The following is a 20,575-nucleotide window of genomic DNA, read 5'->3' as shown; positions in this document are numbered from 1 at the left end:
GAAGGTCTGTTTCCGTGTGAGCAATCACAGAAACATCAGCATACTGGAGCTTGATGATTGAGGTCAGGGTGGTCTTGGTTTTGGCACACAGTCAGCTGAGATTAAAGAGTTTACCATCCATTTGGTAGGCTAGATCCACTCTGACTGGAAGCTTGTTGGTGGTCAGATGTAGCATCACAGTAAGGAATATTAAGAAGAGTGTTGGAGCAATGATACAACCTTGCTTAAGTCCCATCATAACCTCAGAGGGATCTGTGATAGATACATTATTGACAACCACCACTCAGATACCATCCTGGAGCACGCAAAGAAAGATGATGAATTACAGTGGGCATCTGTACTTCAGAAGGATCTTCCACAGTGCTCCTCAGTTGACAGAGTCAAAGGCTTTTATGATCTTAAAGAGGTCATATAGAGAAATTTATATTGTTCCTGGCATTTTTTTCTGGAGCTGAAGATAATCAATTGTGCCTCTTGATGCCCTAAACATACACTGAGATTCTGGGAAGAGCTCTTTAGCAAGTAGGAGGCAGTTCATGAGGGTTCTAAATATGATCTTTCCTGTGGTGGACAGCAAGGCAATCCCTCTGTAAACTTCCACAGTTGCACTTGTCTCCTTTCTTAAAGATTGTCACAATCATGGCATCACTGAGGATACCTGGGATTTCCTCATCATTCCAAATCCTTAGGTTGAGGACATGGAGCTGTAATGTGAGCTCCTCTCCCTGTGCTTGAAGTTTTCAGCAGGGATTCAGCTCCAGATGCCCTATCATTCTTCATCTGCTTGATGGCTTTCCTCACCTCAAGGGCTGGAGGGACTCTGAGATCATCTCAACTGGCTGTTGTGGGGTGGAATTAACAACATTCTCAAAAATGAAAGTCTTCAAAATGCTCCTTCTAATGGGCATTAATGGCTCCTCTTTCCTTGATCATGTCTCCTCCATCCTTAGGTTTCATTCTTGGACCATAGATGGCTTTCGTGGCATCCATAAAAACACATATCTCATGGATGTCAGTGAGATGTTGAATCTCCTTCACCTTGTCTTCCCACCATCTGTTCTTCATATTGTGGGTCCTCCTTTGGACCTCTGCCTTGGATTGTTGGAAATTCAATTTCTTTTGTTTGGAGTTGACGTTGTTCTGCCAAGTACAAAAGGCTTTGTGCTTGTGGTCAATCAACTCTCAAATTTCCCACTCATTCTCATCCAACAAGGCAATGACAGAGCAGGCCCAGGGGTTCCATGGAGACTGGCCCCAGCAGCACTGGCAGGGTATGGCTGGGCAGGGAGCTGCTCTGGGGCTGGGATCCTGTGGCAATGACAGCATGGTCTGGAGCCAGGTCAGAGTCACAATCCATTGCCTGCACACCCCTGCCTGGGGTGTGCAGGCAATGGAATGCAGTTCTGCCCTAGCTCTGGATCACGCTGTCACCACTGCAAGTTCCCAGGCCTGGAGCAGCTCCCTGCTCACCTGCGTGCCCTGCCAGCGCTGTTGGGGCTGGTCTCCATGGAAACCCTGGCCCCGCTCTGTCACTGTCCCACCACTCCTGGGGTCTCCACAGAAACTGGCTGCAGCAATGTGGGCAGCGGCTCCTGGGAAATAGAGTCTGCCAAGGGCTGGACTTTGTCCACCCCTATTTTAAAGCAACTGCTCCTGCCAATGTCAGAGATAGGATACTGCCCAGGTGGACCATCAGTTGGACCCAGTATGGCACTTATGTTCTTATATTAACTTACTCCAAAGTCTCACAAAGCTTTTTGAGATGTGCTTTCAAGAAGTGATCTCCCCAATAAAATAAAAGCATTCAAATTGTCCATAACAAGGGTCGTTGTTCCATGCTGCACAATCAGCAAAAAAATCTCCTTACCAGTGGTTGCTGGTAAGATTCTTGCAACAATCGCAATCAACCATACAGATCAAGTAGTGGAGAAATGTTTGCCAATGTAGTTTCAAAAAAGGGAAAAGACTGACACACATGGACTCTGCTTCATGGCACAAATAAGAGAAATGCAAAACCCAGAACATTGATTCTACTTTAATTCATAATGGTATTTGAAACGGTCAGTGAAAAAAGGTTATGGAAACTTAAGACTGGCAGCTCTGACAATTTCATGATGGGATAATGGCAAGAGTGATGGAAGACAGGAATATCTTCAATCCATATTCAGTAATAAATGGTGTAAAACAGGGCTGGGTCTATGCACCCTCATTATGTATTGCCTTGTTTGCTAGTGAGCTGCTAGTTGCTTTTCTGTGCTTTTTTTAAATAGGTATTCAGATTAGATTCAGGACTGTCTGAAAACCGTTTAATTCAGACATTCAGCTGCCGCAAGCAAAAACAAGGTACATGAGGAATTTGTTCATGAAGTTGTGTTTACTGATGAGTGTGCTTGGTTGTGTGTTCCCAGAAAGATATACAAGTCATCATGAATTATTTTACAGCTGCATATTCACAATTTGGATGGACTATTTAGCCTTAAAAATAGGTTATTTATAACCCTTCCCTACATACTACCACCAGTCATCATAAGTGGGGGAAGAGGTGGAGGGCATGTGCTTCAGACTGCAGATGCATTCTACCGAATTTCAATTTCTTCCATAAAGTCCACCTTATTTATGAAGTTTCTAACAAAATCTGTAAATCCAGTGCAACAGAATGAAAGGTTGTGTAATGATTTTGAGATAGGAGAGGTTTAATTTTGCAGACGAAACTGAGAGTCTATAAGGCAATAAAGCACCCTGCTCCTAGCTCGTAGCCTAGAAGATATTCTCCTGTAAGATAACTGTGGTCTTGAATCCCCTTATGCTAAAGGAGGCAAAGAGTCTAGGATTTCTATATGCAGGATGAAAGTCCTAATGAGTGAGTTGCTGGGTAAAAAATGTGGGTGGGTATAATCCCTCTTCCCCTTACTTTTGAAGACATTTTAGTAGCTGTGCTCTCAGAAGGCATACTAGATTGAACCTTATAGGCTAGATAGGTATGTGAGCTGGAGCTAGACTCAGGCAGTTGTGGGCATTCCCAGAAATAGAAATCTACATGCAGAAATTTGATGACAGATGTGTAGGTGTGTAGGAAAAGAAAATTGTGCCTCTTCAATATACTAAAATTCTTTTGAGTGTGTCAATAACACAGTTCCTCAGGGGAAAATAGTTGATGTCATTTATTTGGACTTTCAAAAAATAAAAGCCTTTTAAAATTCCTCAGAATAGGCTGTTAAAGAAAGTAAGTATTCATGAGGTGAGAAGTAAAGTACTATCATACATTAGAAACAGTCTAAAAAGCAGACACCAGAGCAGGATTATATGGCCGATTTTTTGTCATGTCAAAAGATTAACAGTGCAGTGTCCTAAGCTCTGTTCTAAGGCCAGCATTGTTCAATAGTTAAATGGTATCAGGAGCAGGGATGAACACTGAGGGAGCAACATTTGTTATTAACATAGAATGATGTTTGTTAAGCAGAACTAGGGAACATTATGAATGACCTGGATTAACAAAGCAGATGAACAGGCATGATGACAGATTAAATGCAAGGCTGACGTGTTCAGGGAAATAATTGGAAATATATTAATTGTGAGGTTTTAAATTAACTGTAATCACTTAACTGTAACTATAACTGCTATGGTTATCTCAATGACAACTTCTGCTTATGTGCAGAATAAGAAAACCAAGTATTAGGATGTGCAAAAATAGGGCTAGAAAATAATACCGAAAATATAATGCTGTGTAAATAATGGCCACAATTCTGTAGTCACTGGGCACATCTACCCATGATGCTATGTTGCTGCAGAAATGCATTATGACAACATAGCATCCACGGGGAAAAACCATGACACCACAGCTATGTCGCCATAGTGGTGCACACACCCATTTTAGAGCATCGCTACAGTGACGTATACTGCCTAAAAATAACCGTGTGTGTACGCAGTACCAGCTGTTACTATGCTGTTTTTTAGTATTTCCCAAAGGAAGTATTAAATGACAGCAGAAACAATGGCGCCAGAACGGCCCATGTAGACATGCCTACTGTCTAAATTATTTAGAAAAGGGAGCATTGAGGATCGGCAACAAGATGATTAGAGGTAAGGGCAGGCACTTAAGGGTGAACAAATTAAAAGAATAGATTTTGCAACAGTTTAGAATAGACAGTAATAATAGGAGTTGGGAGGAAGCAGAGCAGGAGAGAGGGGGCTCGGCGATTGGCTGCGGGGGGACCCCAGGTGCCCCCCCAGACCCAGGAGGCACCAGTCGCCAAGCTGGGGGGCGGGGGGGAGACCCTCATGTGCTCTGGGGTGGACCCAGAAGTGGACTTGAAGTACTTCTGGTCCACTTCTGGGTCTGCCGCCAAATGCATGGAGGACCCTTCCCCCCCGCCTCCCCCCCGTGCTCCCTTGGGATGCTTCATCCGCCCCACCATGTCAGCATTCACGAGCTGCACCTGATACCTTGAGGTACGTAGAAAAAACATAAAGCTGTGTCTATGGCCAGATCATTGAATCTCTCCAGATCGAATTGGAGGCTTCTGATTTGATTCAGAGAGATTAATGGGTCTTCTGATTTGATTTAGATTCCAAGATTTGGCCACCGAATGTCTTCCAAATTGAATCGGCGACCAAAGCTTCACACAGCTCTACCTTTTATAATATCAGAAATATATATTATATATCTAAAATAGCATTAATGATATTTATACATAGGGCTGAAGGGGGTCTCAAGAATACATCTACATCAACACCCTGGTCAGAACAGATCATGGAGGCAAACAACTCAATAGCAGCAAATAAATAAAATCTATAAATAAGTAAATAAATAACAGAAAAGAAAAAGAAAAATACTTTTTATGATCCATGAGAACAGCAACAAGTTACTTCAGCTATGCCTTCCACGCTGCAAGACAGAAGTTGTGCTTATATGAATTGTCTTCCTAAGTACTTAATAGGATTCTAACATGGAGCCTTAAACATTGGTGATGCATAGGGGATGCACATGGATGCATGTGCATCCACTTAGTTGGCCGTGCCCCCTGGAGATTGGCCACTGCCACCACTGCTGGCAGGGTCTGTGGGCAGTCACCGATTGCCGCTGGCAGTGTTTGCAGGATATAGGCAATGCGTTTAGCAGGGCACATGCCCACCCCCGAGATTGGCCCTTGTTGGCCAGGCAGTGGGGGGCACCAGCTGGTTCCCCACCCCCCACAAGATTGTGGGGGCACTGAGAGAAGTGCCGGTGCAACAACTAAACCATATGCAGCCTTCACCCAAGCTGTTAATATAACACATGGTGTACTAGGAACCTAAAGAATTTTCAGAAACTATAGAAATAATTTTAGAAGATAATTTACTTGACTAGAGCTCCCTGGTGGGAACCCATCTCCACAACTACTCATTCTTCTACAGTCATCGATCCTGCACTGGTGATTGGGTTGCAGCTGATATATTTTGTGTGTCAAGTCTTCACATTTTTGCCACTGGGTATTGGCCTCATGCAGTTTTGCAACCTTTCTATTTATAACCATTCAGGCTATATCATGGTGCAAGGCCATGGTGATCTGTTTCACAGGCCAGTAATTTCTGATGAGAAAAATTTAAGATTAATGGTGACATAATATAGTAAAGAGAAACTAATGATGCTTTTAGACAGGAATGAAATACCACTCAGAATATATCCTGTGGGTATATAGGTTTTTGGAAGAGAAACAAAACCCCTCAGCACTAAGAATCCTTTCTAGAGCATGAAGCCCTGCCCTTGGTGAATCTGTAATCCAGAGCCTAGTTGGAGTACACTGACTGACATGGGTGTGTGAAACAGGCCCTATTCAATTTGGATTTGGCCTGAATTGGGACAGTGATTCAATTTGTTGATTCGGATCACTGTCCCCGATTTGATTTGGCGAAATCCGAATATGAAGATTTGATGCTGATTCTGAAAAAAATTATCATTTTGGCCATAGACACAGCTTTAAATGTTTTTTTGACTTACCTTACGGTACCAGGCGCAGCTTGTGAATGCTACGATGGTGGGACGGATGGAGTGTCCCACAGGAGTGCAGGGAGGGTTCCCCACGTGCTCAGAGGCGAACCTGGATGTGGACCAGAAGTACTTTGTCCACTTCTGGATCCACTGCTGAGTGCGTAGGGCTCCCCACTCCCCGCCCTGGTGATCAGCCACAGAGGGACACTGGGTGTCCCCCTCAGTTCCAGGAGGCACCAGTTGCTGAACCGGACAGCTGCTGCATGCTCCCCGGCAGCCCCGGAAGTGGACCAGAAGTGCTCCTGGTCCGCTTCTGGGTCTGCTGCCAAGCACTCTGGGGAACACCCCATGTTCCTGTGGGACACTCCATCCATCCCACCATCTCAGTATTCATGAGCTGCCTGGTACCTTGAGGTATGTAGATAACACATTTAAAACCGGGTCTATGTCCGAATTGCCAAATCTTCCTGAATTGATTTAGAGGGTTCTGATTCGATTTGGAGAGACTAAAGGGTCCTCTGATCTGATTGGGATTTGGAGATTCGGCCATCAAATTGGGCCAAAACTCTGCCGAATTGAATCAGGGACTGAAGCTTTGCACAGCCCTACTGGCTGAAATGACACTCACAACTCAAGATATTCAGCTAAGTTAATAAATCCCCACCTCCACCCCACATGGGAGTATTCCATCTCTATTCCATGTCTATTTCCATCTACTTGCTCTCTTGCCTAGCATACTGTTAGATTTTAATCCTGTTGGGAATCAGTTAATATTAACATTTAAAAAAAATACAATTCTAAGCTGTCACCTAGGCAAATATGCCATGAAACTGTATAATGGTGACCAAGATGCAGCATTCCAGCATCCTTCCCCTATTTATATGCACACCTCCAGATTAAATGAAGGACATCATGTATTCTTAGGGCACCTATGTAGAAACTGCTTACTTAGTGGGATGGTATTGATCAGCACAGGCCCTGCATTAACAGCAAGAACTAACAAGTTCTCAAAGAGCTCATGCTATAAATGCTCTTTTTCACTGGTTTTGTCCCAAGCACCTTTAGACAAATCATTTGAACTACAGAATTTCACTGCCTCCTTTCCACGTTATTCCTTCTCTAGAATTTTTCAAGGGCAGTTGCCTTATATAGAACCAGCCAAGAGAATACAAAATCAAGTATTTTACTGCCCTTGGCAGCAGTATTACCAGGGCACTAGATCTGGCCATTCTGAAACCACAATGAAATTTGCTTTTTATAACTATATATAGGGTTTCATAGGTTTAAAAATCCAATTGTGCAATTAAACTTCACATTGAGTTTATAAACCTTGGCTTTATGCCAGAAGGTAGTTTTATCAAAAGATTGGGGAAAAAAAGTAGGTTCAACACTTTCAAGTCAAAGTGGCACAATTTTGAAATCATTTCTAAAAAATATGAATAAAATTTAGATGAAAGAACATACTGATGTGGAAGCATCATACAGCTACTTTGGACTATTGATCATGAAGGTGCATGTGGTAATGGAGGTGTCCTTACACTTCAGTACCATTTTGCAAACTTCTTGATGCCATTCTTAAAAAAAAACTATCTTCACATTAAAATTATTTTTTGCTGATTTATTTTTATGATTAATGACATAATTTAATGTGAAGCATCCCTTTTGGAGACTTGCAAAAAGTAATTTTCTCATTTTCTCATGTGTTTTAAAATGTAAAATATACCATCAGATACAGATTTTGTTGCTGACTTGCAGAAAAGATTTTATACACCTTTTACTGCCTATATAAATTGCTGAATTAATGTGTTTTATTAATAACTTTATTTCTTTCCAGTCTTTCTATATCGTCTTTGATCTCAAAGGAATTTAAGATTTGACCATTCATAACATTCGCAAACCATAGGCCAATCTAGCGATATAAGTAAAATTACATCTACTTTCATCAGGATTGAATTTACACAGATAGTCACAGTGAGGCTTATGTTACCTACTGCTGTAATGTATCAGCTGTTTAACATTACACAGTACTATTACATAAACATTCACTTTCAGAGCATCTCATTGAAAGGTTTGGAAGGAATTCATATAGAATGAAATTACTCAAGGCAAGTTGAACGAAGGCACTGAAGTTAATACCACCAATGCCTGCAAATATTTAATGACCGTAACCATATTTACAGCTAGCTCAGCTGAAAAATGGCACCTTTCAGAGAAGTGTACCCACAAGGGAATTAGTACCGATTCTGAGGAAAAACTACTTCTTGAATCCTGAATGCTGCTTCTGGCAGAAATTGGTTGTCTTCAGAGTTCTTTCATCGAATTCTTCCATCCAACTCTGTTTCAACTGTGAGATATGGGCTCACATGCAAGATGGTATGACAATAGGGCATGAGATGTGAAGCAAGACCAAACAAGCATCAGCCATGTAATTACACAGAGGCATTCTTTTGAGGCATGACACCCATAGAGAATTTAGCCCAACAATGACTTTTTATTTTTTTGTTAGCTACTTGTTCAGAACAGGACATTCATTAGCAAAGTTATAAGGCAGGAAGACTGCAGTCCATCTACTGAAAAAAGGCAATAAAAACATCAATCCTCTCTAGGATATCTAGGCAAAAAGAGCTGTGCTCTTAAGCTTAATTTGTTCTGTTATCCTTGTATGTGGATATTCTTTTTCAGTTAAAGTCCTAGTTTTATAGATGTTTGCCATTTTAACTTTCCATGTAATTTGAGTGCACAATACTATAAATCCTATTCAACCAAATAATCTCACTGCCTTCAATTGGATTACACACAAAACTGAGGGTTACTCAAATGAATAAAAGGTTGCTAGATTCTACCTTAAGTTAATTTGTAGTTTATATACCAAGTACATATTTGCACACAGAAATTTTCAAATCCATAAAGCCTGACTATCCTCACAAGAAGTGAATAAATAAATTTCCAAGTTTGCAACACGATACTGAGAAATCATTTTGATCCCAAAAAATCTAATGTTATTCCTGGCTCAGGACAAATTCTAATTTCATAACAGTTCAGCTTCCAGACTTTGAAGCACTTACAGGAAATAGAAGTCAGCCTCTGATGAAAAGCCCACTTACCTGAAAGGAATACATTGCAAAGGTGACCGCATTAAGGAACCTGTTGGCAGGCTCTACCAATTGGACGACATGTTTACATGTCTTTTCCTTTAGTTTGCAGCTGTTGCTTATCTTTGAACATCCTAGTTACAATGCAGATGAGGTCTAGCTATCTGAACTCTGATTTTCTGGAGTTTGGATGATTCAAAATTGAGAAATATTTCCTTGAACTGTCCTTTTATTTATTTGCCATTTTAATTTTCAAAAAAATTCTCTGAGCTATTTAGATAATCAGGGTTAATCAGTACATAGTTTATATATACAGAAAAAAAACTATACTCCGCATCCTCACACCATAAGCAACTGATATACAGGAAGGAAGAGAAGTCTGGGAAATAGGAAAGTTTAGAATTCCAAATCCCAACTTCACAATGGACTTGTTGATTACGTCTTCAGCAGGGCCATCAGTTCCATACCTCAGCTTCCCAACTGGGTAAAAATTGAGCTCCTAATATTCAAATGGTGCTGTGATTGTTTGTACAGCACTTTAAATACACTGCTATAGAAATGCAACTTAAAATTTTTCTCTCTGCAAAAATACATCTTCCTTACTATTTAAAAACATCTAATTACCATTGCCCAAAATAGGACTGTAGAGCTTACCACAATTTTTAATTTTAGTACAGATTCCTACTTAAAAAATAAAATCTGTTATGTAAATGTATGAGATTATATTACAATTTCATAATGGAGCTCATGTATCTGATTTTGATCATATATGATTGCGACTAGAATGCTAAACAGCAATGATGACCTCTATTCAGTAGAAACAGACATACAGATTCTATTGTATTTTTAAAATTTAAATAATGAAATATTAGGGAGCAATTTAAGCAAAACAAATACACTTGGGTCAAAGGAAGTTTAGTGCTAATTCCACTTCATACATAATAATGCACATTTTACCTATTTGGAAAAAATTCACATTTATTTACTGTCAAACAGGTGTTAAACTTTACATTGGATATTAGTGATGGGCTCATTATTAACAGTTTACACAAAGGGATGAAAAAAAGCAGAATTTTGCAGAAAAAATTTACATTTCATTAGATCTTTATCATAAAATAAATTAATTACTAAATATAGGCAGAAGGAATATGGAAGAGTACTATTCATGTTTAATTTTATTTTTTAAAAAGGAGAGGCACCTTTGTTCACCAGAAAGTTTGTGAGACGTGTCCAGTGTCCCCTTTTCCCCTCCCAACTCAACCCTGATTAAAGAATGAACAGGGAACTGATTTACAATCTTAGCTAGATTTTACCAAATTTGTGCAAGGCTTGGCATAATTGGCTTCTAAGAAAAATTTCTCCCCCGATGTTATGTTCTTTTGGCAATAAAAAATTTAAACGTAAGAATAAAAACTAACTTGTCAAAGCAGAACACTGTTTACAGTGAAAAATAAGTGAAAATGGGTAGAACTTGCATTTTAAACATACTATAGTACTATGAACAGAGTGTAATAAAAACAGCTTATAACATGTGCAACCAAGAGCTTTTCACAATATTTTCTTCAAACTCTTTAAAATTATTTTAATGACAATTATATTTCAGTTGGACACAAATGTATTTATTTTACCCTAGCAATAGAACAAAATATAATTTCTTTAGCCATTTTTCATGAGAACAGTTCATTGTACAGTTGAGGAAATATATGAAATAAGGCCTGTGGCTTGATTGCTAGTGGTTAGACATGTTTTCAATCTTTGCCTTAATGGAAAAGATTTGCAGTGAACTGCAAACTGATGCAGAATCTCTCTCCTGCTTTTGCAAGTCTTGTCAGGAATAGTAAGGTACAGTAAATTTGTCCCACAGGATTTTAGAGCCTACGTCTTGTATATAATACAATGCAGGCCTACAAAAAAAATGGTGCAGCCATATTTACAAATTTAGTTCACAAACTGCTGCAGTAAAATGGCTGGGAAGTTTTTTCTTTGTTTCACAATTTCCTTAAATTCAGCAGCAGAAGATAATCTTAAAATACCTTGTTGGTATCTCTTTTCTTTGTAACAAATAATTCATTTTAGTATACTCTGTGTATATACAAAGTTTTTGTTTTATAAAAATTCACAGAACTGCAAGGTCCATCATCCCCTCTACATTGGAGAACCACAGGGTGAACAGAATTGTCTCTTCGAGCAGATATGAGGGAGCCTGCATGGGGCCAATTAAGTCTTTTTAATACTTGTATGTGGCCTTTAATATTTCTTTGCTACACTATTAAAGGCTTGTCACTAGTTGCATTTGTCCTTCTCTAACATCCCCTTCAGGAATACATCCTTCCTTGTTAATGGGAATTATATAGCCATCGCTATTACCCCTGCTGATTTGATAGTACATCTGAAGCTGATGGCCAGCTCCAAGATTTGGCATGCTTTTGTAGTAAATGTCCTCATTCTCACTCCTCCTGGAGGGAGAGAGATCTTCTTCAACATCAGGGCTGCTCTCTGGGTAAGGAGAGTCTCTAAGATTGGGCATGCTTGTGTAAAGAGAGTCTCTGTTGGGGGACTGTAGGTGGTCTTCAGCCTCAGCTGTCAGCTGTGAGACATAGCTGTCAGTTCCTTCGGTCTTCACTTTCTTCTGTGGCTGGTACAGAAGGGAGTGAGTCCGTTGAGGAATAAGTGGTGCCTCAAGCTCCTTATGGTGAAGCTCTAGTCCTGGGTTGTCACTGTGCATCAAAGATGAAGCATCTGCCACAATGGCATCATCTTCACTACTGCTCCCGCCTATCACAGCTTTGGCTGGTAGCGTGCGCTCTAGGTTGTGGTTCTTGCTGCTGCCCCGCAGATTGTTGTGCACTAATTCTGAAATGATCATTTTTTCAAAAGCAGTATCATTCAGACTTAGTCCACAGTCTACAACTTGCACACTGTCATTATAGTCTCCATTGCGCAGTGAGTAGCTGTTGTTGAAATTACCATTTAGCGGTAGAGTATCCATGGCACTTGTATCCCTGGCATTGTTCAGTGAATGTCCTGAAACAGAAAAGGGACAGTCTGGGTTACTGCCTGGCACCCTTTGGCCAATTCTTCTTCTTTTTGTACAAAACTCTTTAATGTAGTTCAGGACAAAGTTGTACTTGGAAGTAAGGCTTGAGAAACATTATGGTTATTGAACATTCCCAACTGTAAATGGTTGCACACCTTATATAGGAAAGATGTATTTCAAAATAATACTTTTTTTTCCTGTGGGCTTGAGTGGCACATCAATTTAGAAATTTGGGGGAGAACAGTGGAATTCTGATTTCATAATTTAAGGTCAGTTTTATGACTCTTCCACAAGAAACTATTCACTCCATGCCCTTGCATATGTAATGCAAAGCAATTTATTTGTAAAAACATTTACATTTTAAAGTACAACACCATGGTTTAGAAAAATAAAATTAACAGAATTTGTCCTAAACGACACTAAATTAAAAAGGAATTAGATCACATACATAACTGAAGGTAAATGTATAACATAAACCCACATAACTGGCAAGCAACTACTTTAACAACGTTTCTAACATTTTCCTTTTTTTCTGGAGATGAAGTAAAGAAAAGAATGAAAAAATGGACAAATACAAAGAATTTATGTTAAACAAGGACAGCCATCTTTCACACTAAAGGGAGCGGGGCCCACAAGCACCATCCAACAACACGATAGACAGCAGGTGGAATGACTCACTTTGGACAACTCACATCATGTCTGTCTGCTCAGGCTATCTGGCCTAAGAGTAGCTGATATATAAAAGAAAGTAAAATGATTTATTGTAACATGATGAAGAATTACTAAGCTTCTCAGCAACGTAGTCAGAGCAAGGGTTCAGCAAATTAGATTACTAAGCAATAACAGCTTTTTTCCCACTTAACGTAATTTTTTGCACTAATATTCTGTCTGCCAACAATGGCCTCAGGCTTCTAAAGGTCAAAGTTCGCCTGCAGCCCTGCAGTCTGCATCAGTCACAGTGACAGCACTGAATGAACCAGCATAGTCAATTAAGAGTTAGGCCCACAGACACTGTGGACATGGAGGTCAAATGCAGAAATGTTAGGAATTTCTGTAAGTATGGGTCACAGAAATTAAACCAAAGAATAAATATTAGCTATGGAATGGGAGGAGAAAATCAGCCATGGCTGACATCTTAAAGCTGCTGGAGGAATGACAGATTGGGTAGATCTGTTGGAGATATGAAAAGAAGTTTAGGGAAAAAAACCTGGAATCTTATGATGACAAGCTCTTTTTTGTAATAAAGAAATTTAATTTCTATAGACACAAAGACATGTAAACTATGACATCACAGTGCTTCCCAGGCAAAGAAAGAGAGAAAGTTTTGAAAGAAACTGAACAGTCTGTACCATGGAAAGTTAGATTATTTGTTAGTGGATTCCTAGAAAATCACTTTATCTACAGATATGTCTGGAAATAAAGAAAGAATGAAGAGTGATGCTATTGAAATGAAACTGACCACTGTGAGGCTGCTGCATTATATGCAAGGCTTGGAGGAGTATAGGATAAAAAAATTGTTTCCAAGGGTTATAGATTTTCTGTTTTATTTCTGTTCCAGATTTAAAGCTGCAGCTTATCTTAGAAAATTCAAATTTCTTCTGGGAAAAAAAACAAACCCTTTTTGTCCTTTTAAAGGAAAGGGATACATTTTTGTCCTGAAACATTTTTTGATAACAACATACTGATTTTTTTTAATGGAATTCTCCATTTCAAAATTTGCAAGTAATTTTGTATTGTGCTATTCAAGCTCTCCATGTGTCCCAAATTAGACAAAGTAATGATGGTTGTTTGAAAGGCCTCTTTAAGCTTTGATTAAACAACTTTGTAGTTTTGTAATTTCATACATGTTCCAAGATCTTTCTTGCAGAGGTTTTAGCCACACAGAACATATGGCATTTATAATAATAGGCAACACATGGACCACATGCTGGCATTCATTTCCCTCATGAAAGTGATTTCTATAATTTTAATTCTCTTTCCTCTGCTCAGCAGATACCAAAACATATTTGATAATTCAAAATGAGTTTTCTATGATATACTGCAGGGTTAAATAGACTGGTATATATTTGAGTTGAAGAGGCAAGTTTTGTTGCCCGTGATCAGGTAATTCACTTGAAGTCTTTCCATGGCCTGTAGCAAGATTACTGTGGGAATGTAGAAATATAAAAGTAAATTATTAAGCATTTCTGCTTGACATTGCTTTGGTTTTAAATAGCAAATTATTTCAGCATTGTACATCTTCTAATACCGATTGGATTTGCTACAGACGTCATGTTCTTTTCCAAAAGCAGTATACAAATACTGTTTGAATATGAAAACATTTCATTTGCAAATTGTGAACCACTTGCCCGCTGAGTCTACTTCATGACCGCTAGTTATGTTTTAATTGTGCCCATTAAAAATCATGCTGAAAAAATTTACATTTGATAGGCAAAGTTAAGTTTTACTCCCATACTTGTCTCTCTGTAGGTTGCTAGAGGAAAGCATAAGGAAAGTAAGAAAACAAGAGAATGAAAATAGAAACTACAGTTCATTTTAAAAAGAAATTTAAATAAAAAAATGGAAACAAGGTTTTATGATCTCTACTTTGTCAAAGGTTTTCAAACAAATAGAATTTCAGTTATACTAGAGGTAATACCTGATGACTCATTAAAACTGTAAATACTAGATTAATATTAATTTATGAACTACTCTAGTTAAGAAAAGCAATTGGATAATATCACAAAAAGTTAAATTAGTGATGACACCCTTTAGTCTTACAGAACTAAACTGTCCTAATTATAACCTCAAGATTTTCCTGAAGAAATAAGCTAACATAAAGCTGCACTATACTATAGTTTGGCTTTATTTAAAGCTGGATGCAATTTTCTACACCAGGATATTCAAAGGTGTCAAGATGCCTTGCATGCTTTATTATCTAATCAGCTCCATTAGCACTTTTTTTTCTCAGCAAGCTTTAGAGTCAACTGAACCTTATATTGCATAGACATGATACCTCTAAGTGATTTATATCTTGAAGATGGGCTCTCGGACCATGTGGTGTCAGTCCTGTAATAGTATATTAAGATTTATGCCACCTGTGTTAAAAACATGGATAATTATTGGTAAATACTATTACAGCAAAGGCATTACTATAATATAGTGCAGTTTTACAAGCCTAACATTGGCAACACTAGTATTTCTTAAACTGACAGAAATTAAGAATGCAGGACAAGGATAATGCAACTTGATTTTCTATTTAGAGAGAAGAAAGGACTTAGAGCAAAAGAAATGCAAGTTTATTCAGTAAGTGTAAGCACACCTGGTGAGTTAAACACGGGAGCTGAAGGGGCATTACATACAACTGTTTCAGCGAGCAATGTGTTATAGGGGTTGTTAGTGCCATGTGGTCGAAGAAGAGGGTTTGTTAGTAGGTAATTGCCAGTCATTCCTAAAGCAAAGAAACAGAAAAAAAGTTGTCAGTTCTTTAATTTTTATCCCAGCAATTTCTACAAAGTCTCTTTTTTTATTCATCATGAGTCATGTACACCTTGTCAAATATAATTTGGGTAAAAACTTCTGAATGTATTTGAGCTACTAATTTGGAGAAGTGGGAAAATATAGTTAAATTTCTGTAATTCACAGGTGCTGCTCAAATCCCTAAAGCAAACACCTGCTGAGAATGACATTTACTAATTTATGCAAAACCACTGTTAAACAAAAATAGCAATTAAATGCAAAGAGATCACGGTTCTAGTTCAAGATATTATAGCTTAAAAACAATAACCTTAAAACATGGTGGTCTAGAACTGAGAAATCCAAATTATATTAATTTAGAGCTTATGAAACCATCTGGGTTATGGCTAAGTTTACTAAAAGCAGAGGGAAAAGGGAAGGGAGTAACTCCTTTAAACAGTAACAGCGGATGACACACTGCAACAAGCCTGTCTTAGTATATGCAAAAGCACACATGCTGAGAGGAAAACAAAATGTTTTGCTTCAGAAATCAAACCATTCATATGTTCTTTAAGGTCAAACAAATTCATGCTGCACAATTATCCGCCAGGTTTTAAACAAAGTTTTGAATGCTGAATTATTTTTAACACAAGTATCTCAACAAGCAAAAGTGAAAAGTTACACGATAGAACAAATATTTCTCAGTTTTAAACTTGTGCACCAACACTTACTAATTGTTACACAATGTTTCAGAATAATTTTACTATGCACTAAATGTTTATAAAACAGTTAATCTGTAAGACTCCTAATAATTAAAAGGGAAGACAAGTCAGAAAACTGAAGATAAATTAAACTTAAACCACTGATTGAACACATAGCTTTAAACAACCCATTAAGGTAATAGTCAACATATGACATACTGTGTTTCAGCGCAGAGGCTCAGGACCAGAGTTCCCTGAATGCATGATATGTTGGAAGAGAACTAGAGAACCATCTAAATTTTCACATAGTATTTAAATTTATTAGGATCTTGTTCAGGCAATAACAGAAGATGTTTAAATATTAATGCCTTTACCCTGCTAGAGATATTTTAGCCTAGGTAGCAGAAATTCATGGAGTTCAGGGAGTTCTTTTACTGACAGATTATGCTAATCTTATTTGACAGTAATTTCATTTAGTTAACAATTAGATGGATTTTTACCATTTTTTTTGTTGCAATCTAGACATAATGAGAAACACTAAAGCAAATGCATTTCCATTCTAATTTTAATTTAAAGGACTCTAATACATATATTATTGGCAGATCTATATTTTTTCTTTTACCAACCACATTTTTGTCTTAACATTATCCTAAAAGTTTTTTTAAAGGCAAAAAGGTAGGGCAGGATAGCATATTAGGGACTAATGGGTTCAGAGAGGCATGAACTTTCATAGGCAACACCTCCTCCTTTGTTTGATGCTGACAATAGACAGCCTACTTCATCAGATGCTCATTAAAAAAGCACTTGTTTAGATTTGTGTCACTGTGAAACAATGGAGATCCCTATTTTTACGAGCTTGGCTGTGTGGCTCAACTGAAAGATGATCGGCTGGTCATGACACTTCCTTGAAAAGTCTTGAATCTGTGGCATAGTGGTATGGTATGAGGTCTGAACTCTGCTGTGAGTTAGCTAAAGAAGGCAGGGTAGATGTGCACCTTTATAGACTAACTAAATTATATATAGAGAGAGAGAATACAAGTTTTTATGAACCCAAGTTCACTTTGTAAGATGCTATGAAAGGATGCGCAGAAAGATAAGTATAACCACATACAGAGAACAAGCCTGAGGATTGATAGGACTGTAATGCAGGTTAGAGTCAGACAGGCTTGGCTGACCTCATCAAGATATTTAAATGAGCAGGCTAGAGCAGCAGGAAACTCCTCTTCTTCCTACCTAGCAATGGGTAAACTGAAGTTCACCCGAGTTCAGAGTTGATTTCAAGATTCAGAATGAAAGGACATTTCACTGGGGTTAGTAACTTTCATATTTGAGAATGGGAAGTAAATTCACCCTGGGCAGGAACCCAAATTTGTTTTGTTTTGTGTTTCGTTTTGACTTTTGCCTTCCCCTCTCCTATTTTCAGGTCAGGACCAGTATTTAGCTATTGAATGGAAGGTACTCTGGTTCTATGTTAGTCAGGGTTCTTCAATGTTTTAGCTAGAAGACAGCAGCCACTATACTGGGCAACAACAATAACAGAAGTTTTGCTACCTTCCTTTTTCTAATTTTGCTGATTTAGTCGAAGCCTACAGCAGGTAGCTCCAGTTCCTATACCCTTTTATCACAACTTGGTTAAGCAGCTGGGAAAAAGTTAAGTTTGGACTAGAATAGGCAGGGTGACCGCCTTTTGGATTTAGCTGTAGTACAGGACAGTCCTCATTTTGTGAATGAGCCCAATCCCTCTGTGAGAAAATGTGGAACAGGATCATGAGATGACTGAAGCTGGAATGGCCCTCCATCTTGACTGGGTATGGATACGAGTTTGAGGCCTTTGCACTGCTAAGTATGTGCGTTACATAATTCTCAATTGAATTAAAGAGTTAATCAAATTTTCCCTTCCAGAAGAGTAAATCCAGATGGCATGGCTGTGATTTTTTGGGGGGCCACACATGATAATGCCCTCACGATACCAGTTACAAAAAGTATAACATATTCACTGGAAGAGAGAGAACTCCCTCCCCTCTCCTCCCCGCCCCTGCAAAAATAAACAAACAAAAACCAAAAAAAACTTTTACAGGTGTCTTTTGCATAGATATGGTGTCAACTTGATTTCACTGGGAAAATTTCTGAGTCTAAAAATCATAGTCTCATATAAGCACTAAAATGGTACTGCAGTGGTATTTCTAGTTGAGATTTAACCTATAAAGGTTAGGAAAGGTTTAAAATTATGTTCTTGCTTTTAAGCTAAATTATTGATGAAACTTATTTAAATACACTTCCCATGAATGGAGAAAGTCAACTTCTATAGCAAGCGGGCAGGTTGAATGAACAAGGTTTTAAAATGTGCTTGTGGAAGACTTTAAAACTATACTTTTAGAGAACATTTGTTCCAGGTTTTTTTCCTAACACATTTTTTTTCCCAACTCTTATCTGTCAAATGCTATAAATCTAAGTCTTCTAAAATTGAAATGTTCCCAGTGACTGACCTTGATTAAGTGTTGAAGTGCTGTTGATGTCACCTGAGATAAAGGAAGATTCCGATTGTTTTCTCACAGTGTCGTTCCACATCCTTCTTATACGACTCTGTTAATGCAAGCAGGGAAAAATAAACATGGTGTTTTAAGTTGCAAAAAGCCTTTTTTCCTCGTTCAGTGCCATCATGTGAAGTATTCACATAGTTTCTGACTTTCCACTAAATAATTTCTTTGGTTCAAAGTGAATCTATGGCTCCTTTTTTTTATAAAAAGTCTAATCTAGTAAAATCTAGTTAGATAAAACACAATGGTACCCTTGCCACAAACCAGCTCCCTGATAACAAAAAAAGATGAAGTTTGCATAGGAACAAACTGAAAACAAACCTTGAGGAAAAGTTTAAAAAGAAATCAATCCTACCATATAAAAGCCTGTACTTGCCATTTAGATAGTTATGAGAAGACAATTAGTGCATATGAATGGAACACATCTCAGTAGGCTTTTTATAAATAAGGTTAATTAAAAGATGCTGTCAAGTCTTTGTTACCTGAGTGCCAGAGGAATAGCGAGCACTAGTTCTTGTTGTTGATGCCTTCACTGAACTGTGGGGGCTCTCAGTTGGCAGTCCACCACAGCAGTAGGAGTGCCGAAAGCACTTGCCATATTCCTTACGTACCTGTAGACACACATTTGGGAATTTAAAATATAGATATATAGGTATATCTATATACGTATAGCTGATAATATTTCCATTGGGAAAAGGAAGTAATCTTGCATTTCAAATATTTCTCAAGCAAAGAAACAGTTTCCAGTTCATGTGTACTGAAATCCTGACCACTATCTAAAAAAAAAATGGCAGACATTTTTCAGGTGTGCACTATTATTAAATGAAGCTTATTTGCCATTCACCACTTCTTAATAAATTTTAAATAAATTATTTTATAGTGTCACAGTAAAAGAAACAGATGAAAATCAAGCTGCTGCATATCTTTACATAGTTCTGTATGTAAACCCTTTGTAATACTATGACTGTTTTCACACAGGAATAAGTAAAATATTAGGATGCAAGAATTCCCTCCCCGAAATCCCTCACTTCCTCTAGGTTTTCTTGCATTTGTTTTTGGTGCAGAGGCCTATCTTCCTATCCTTGAATAATGGACATGGTGATGTAAGTGGCATTCATATGCATGAATGCTAGCCATATAATTTACCACCTTCCTGAAAACCAATGGGTCCTAAACTGAAACTAACACACTTTTATACAAATCTTACCATATCCAATGCAAGCTGCTGATAATTAAGATAGCCACACCTCCTTCAGTGATGTATGATCCTGACAAATAAAATGGATCAAGTCTATGAAGAGGGACCAACTACATCAGTAGATCTCCTACTGTTATGTTTCAGTGCCAAGATGTGAATTTTGAAATCTGGGCCATGAGTTAATTTATAAGAACTTAAGTAGGAACATAACATTTAAAATTTGTTGCTAGGAAGGTTGGCAGAACTCGGATGTTTGAACCCTGCAGCTTCACGTGTTTTAAAATAAAAATTAATTAAAACTAATGGAAGGTTTCAGTTACTTTCACTTTCCAAATAAACAACTATTTTAGCTTTATAACTAGATGTGTTTTTTTAATATAAAAGTCATTAGGGAACATCTTATTCCCTTTAATGTGTCCAAAAAACAGCTGCTTTCTATTTAGGTAATCAGTTAGTCCTACAGCATACACAATATAGCAGCACTGTATGAAGCAGTAAAAGATGCGGTGGGTAAAATTTTCCGAAGTGTTCAACTCACATTTCCAAAGTCTATTTGAATGTGCTTCCTAAGTTTGTTTTCAAAATTATTAAGACTTAAGTCTTCTAA

At 38.1% G+C, this 20,575-nt stretch overlaps 1 protein-coding gene across 19 annotated transcripts in view; it reads right to left on the bottom strand.

Annotated features, from left to right (window-relative positions):
• Window positions 1-8,443: 8,443 nt before the first annotated feature.
• Window positions 8,444-20,575, bottom strand: part of ADGRL2 (adhesion G protein-coupled receptor L2) — a 203,627-nt gene continuing 191,495 nt past the window's right edge. For 4 of the 19 annotated variants that reach the window (XM_025201631.1, XM_025201635.1, XM_025201632.1 and 1 more), the window contains 4 exons: window positions 19,253-19,381; window positions 18,720-18,816; window positions 15,399-15,527; window positions 8,445-12,084 (listed from right to left, as the gene is read on the bottom strand). In XM_025201631.1, the coding sequence (XP_025057416.1) occupies window positions 11,330-12,084; window positions 15,399-15,527; window positions 18,720-18,816; window positions 19,253-19,381 (1,110 nt within the window). In that variant the 3' untranslated portion in view covers window positions 8,445-11,329. Of the gene's footprint in view, window positions 12,085-12,775; window positions 12,829-15,092; window positions 15,175-15,398; window positions 15,528-18,719; window positions 18,817-19,252; window positions 19,382-20,575 lie in introns of all 19 variants that reach the window. The other 15 variants (XM_025201636.1, XM_025201639.1, XM_025201640.1 and 12 more) reach the window with 10 other exon arrangements.

The sequence above is a fragment of the Alligator sinensis genome, unplaced genomic scaffold, assembly GCF_000455745.1.
Source record: "Alligator sinensis unplaced genomic scaffold, ASM45574v1 scaffold952_1, whole genome shotgun sequence".
In the NCBI taxonomy this organism is placed as follows: Eukaryota; Metazoa; Chordata; order Crocodylia; family Alligatoridae; genus Alligator; species Alligator sinensis.
Note: the sequence above shows the minus strand (reverse complement) of the source record. Positions and strands in the feature narration are given on the sequence as shown.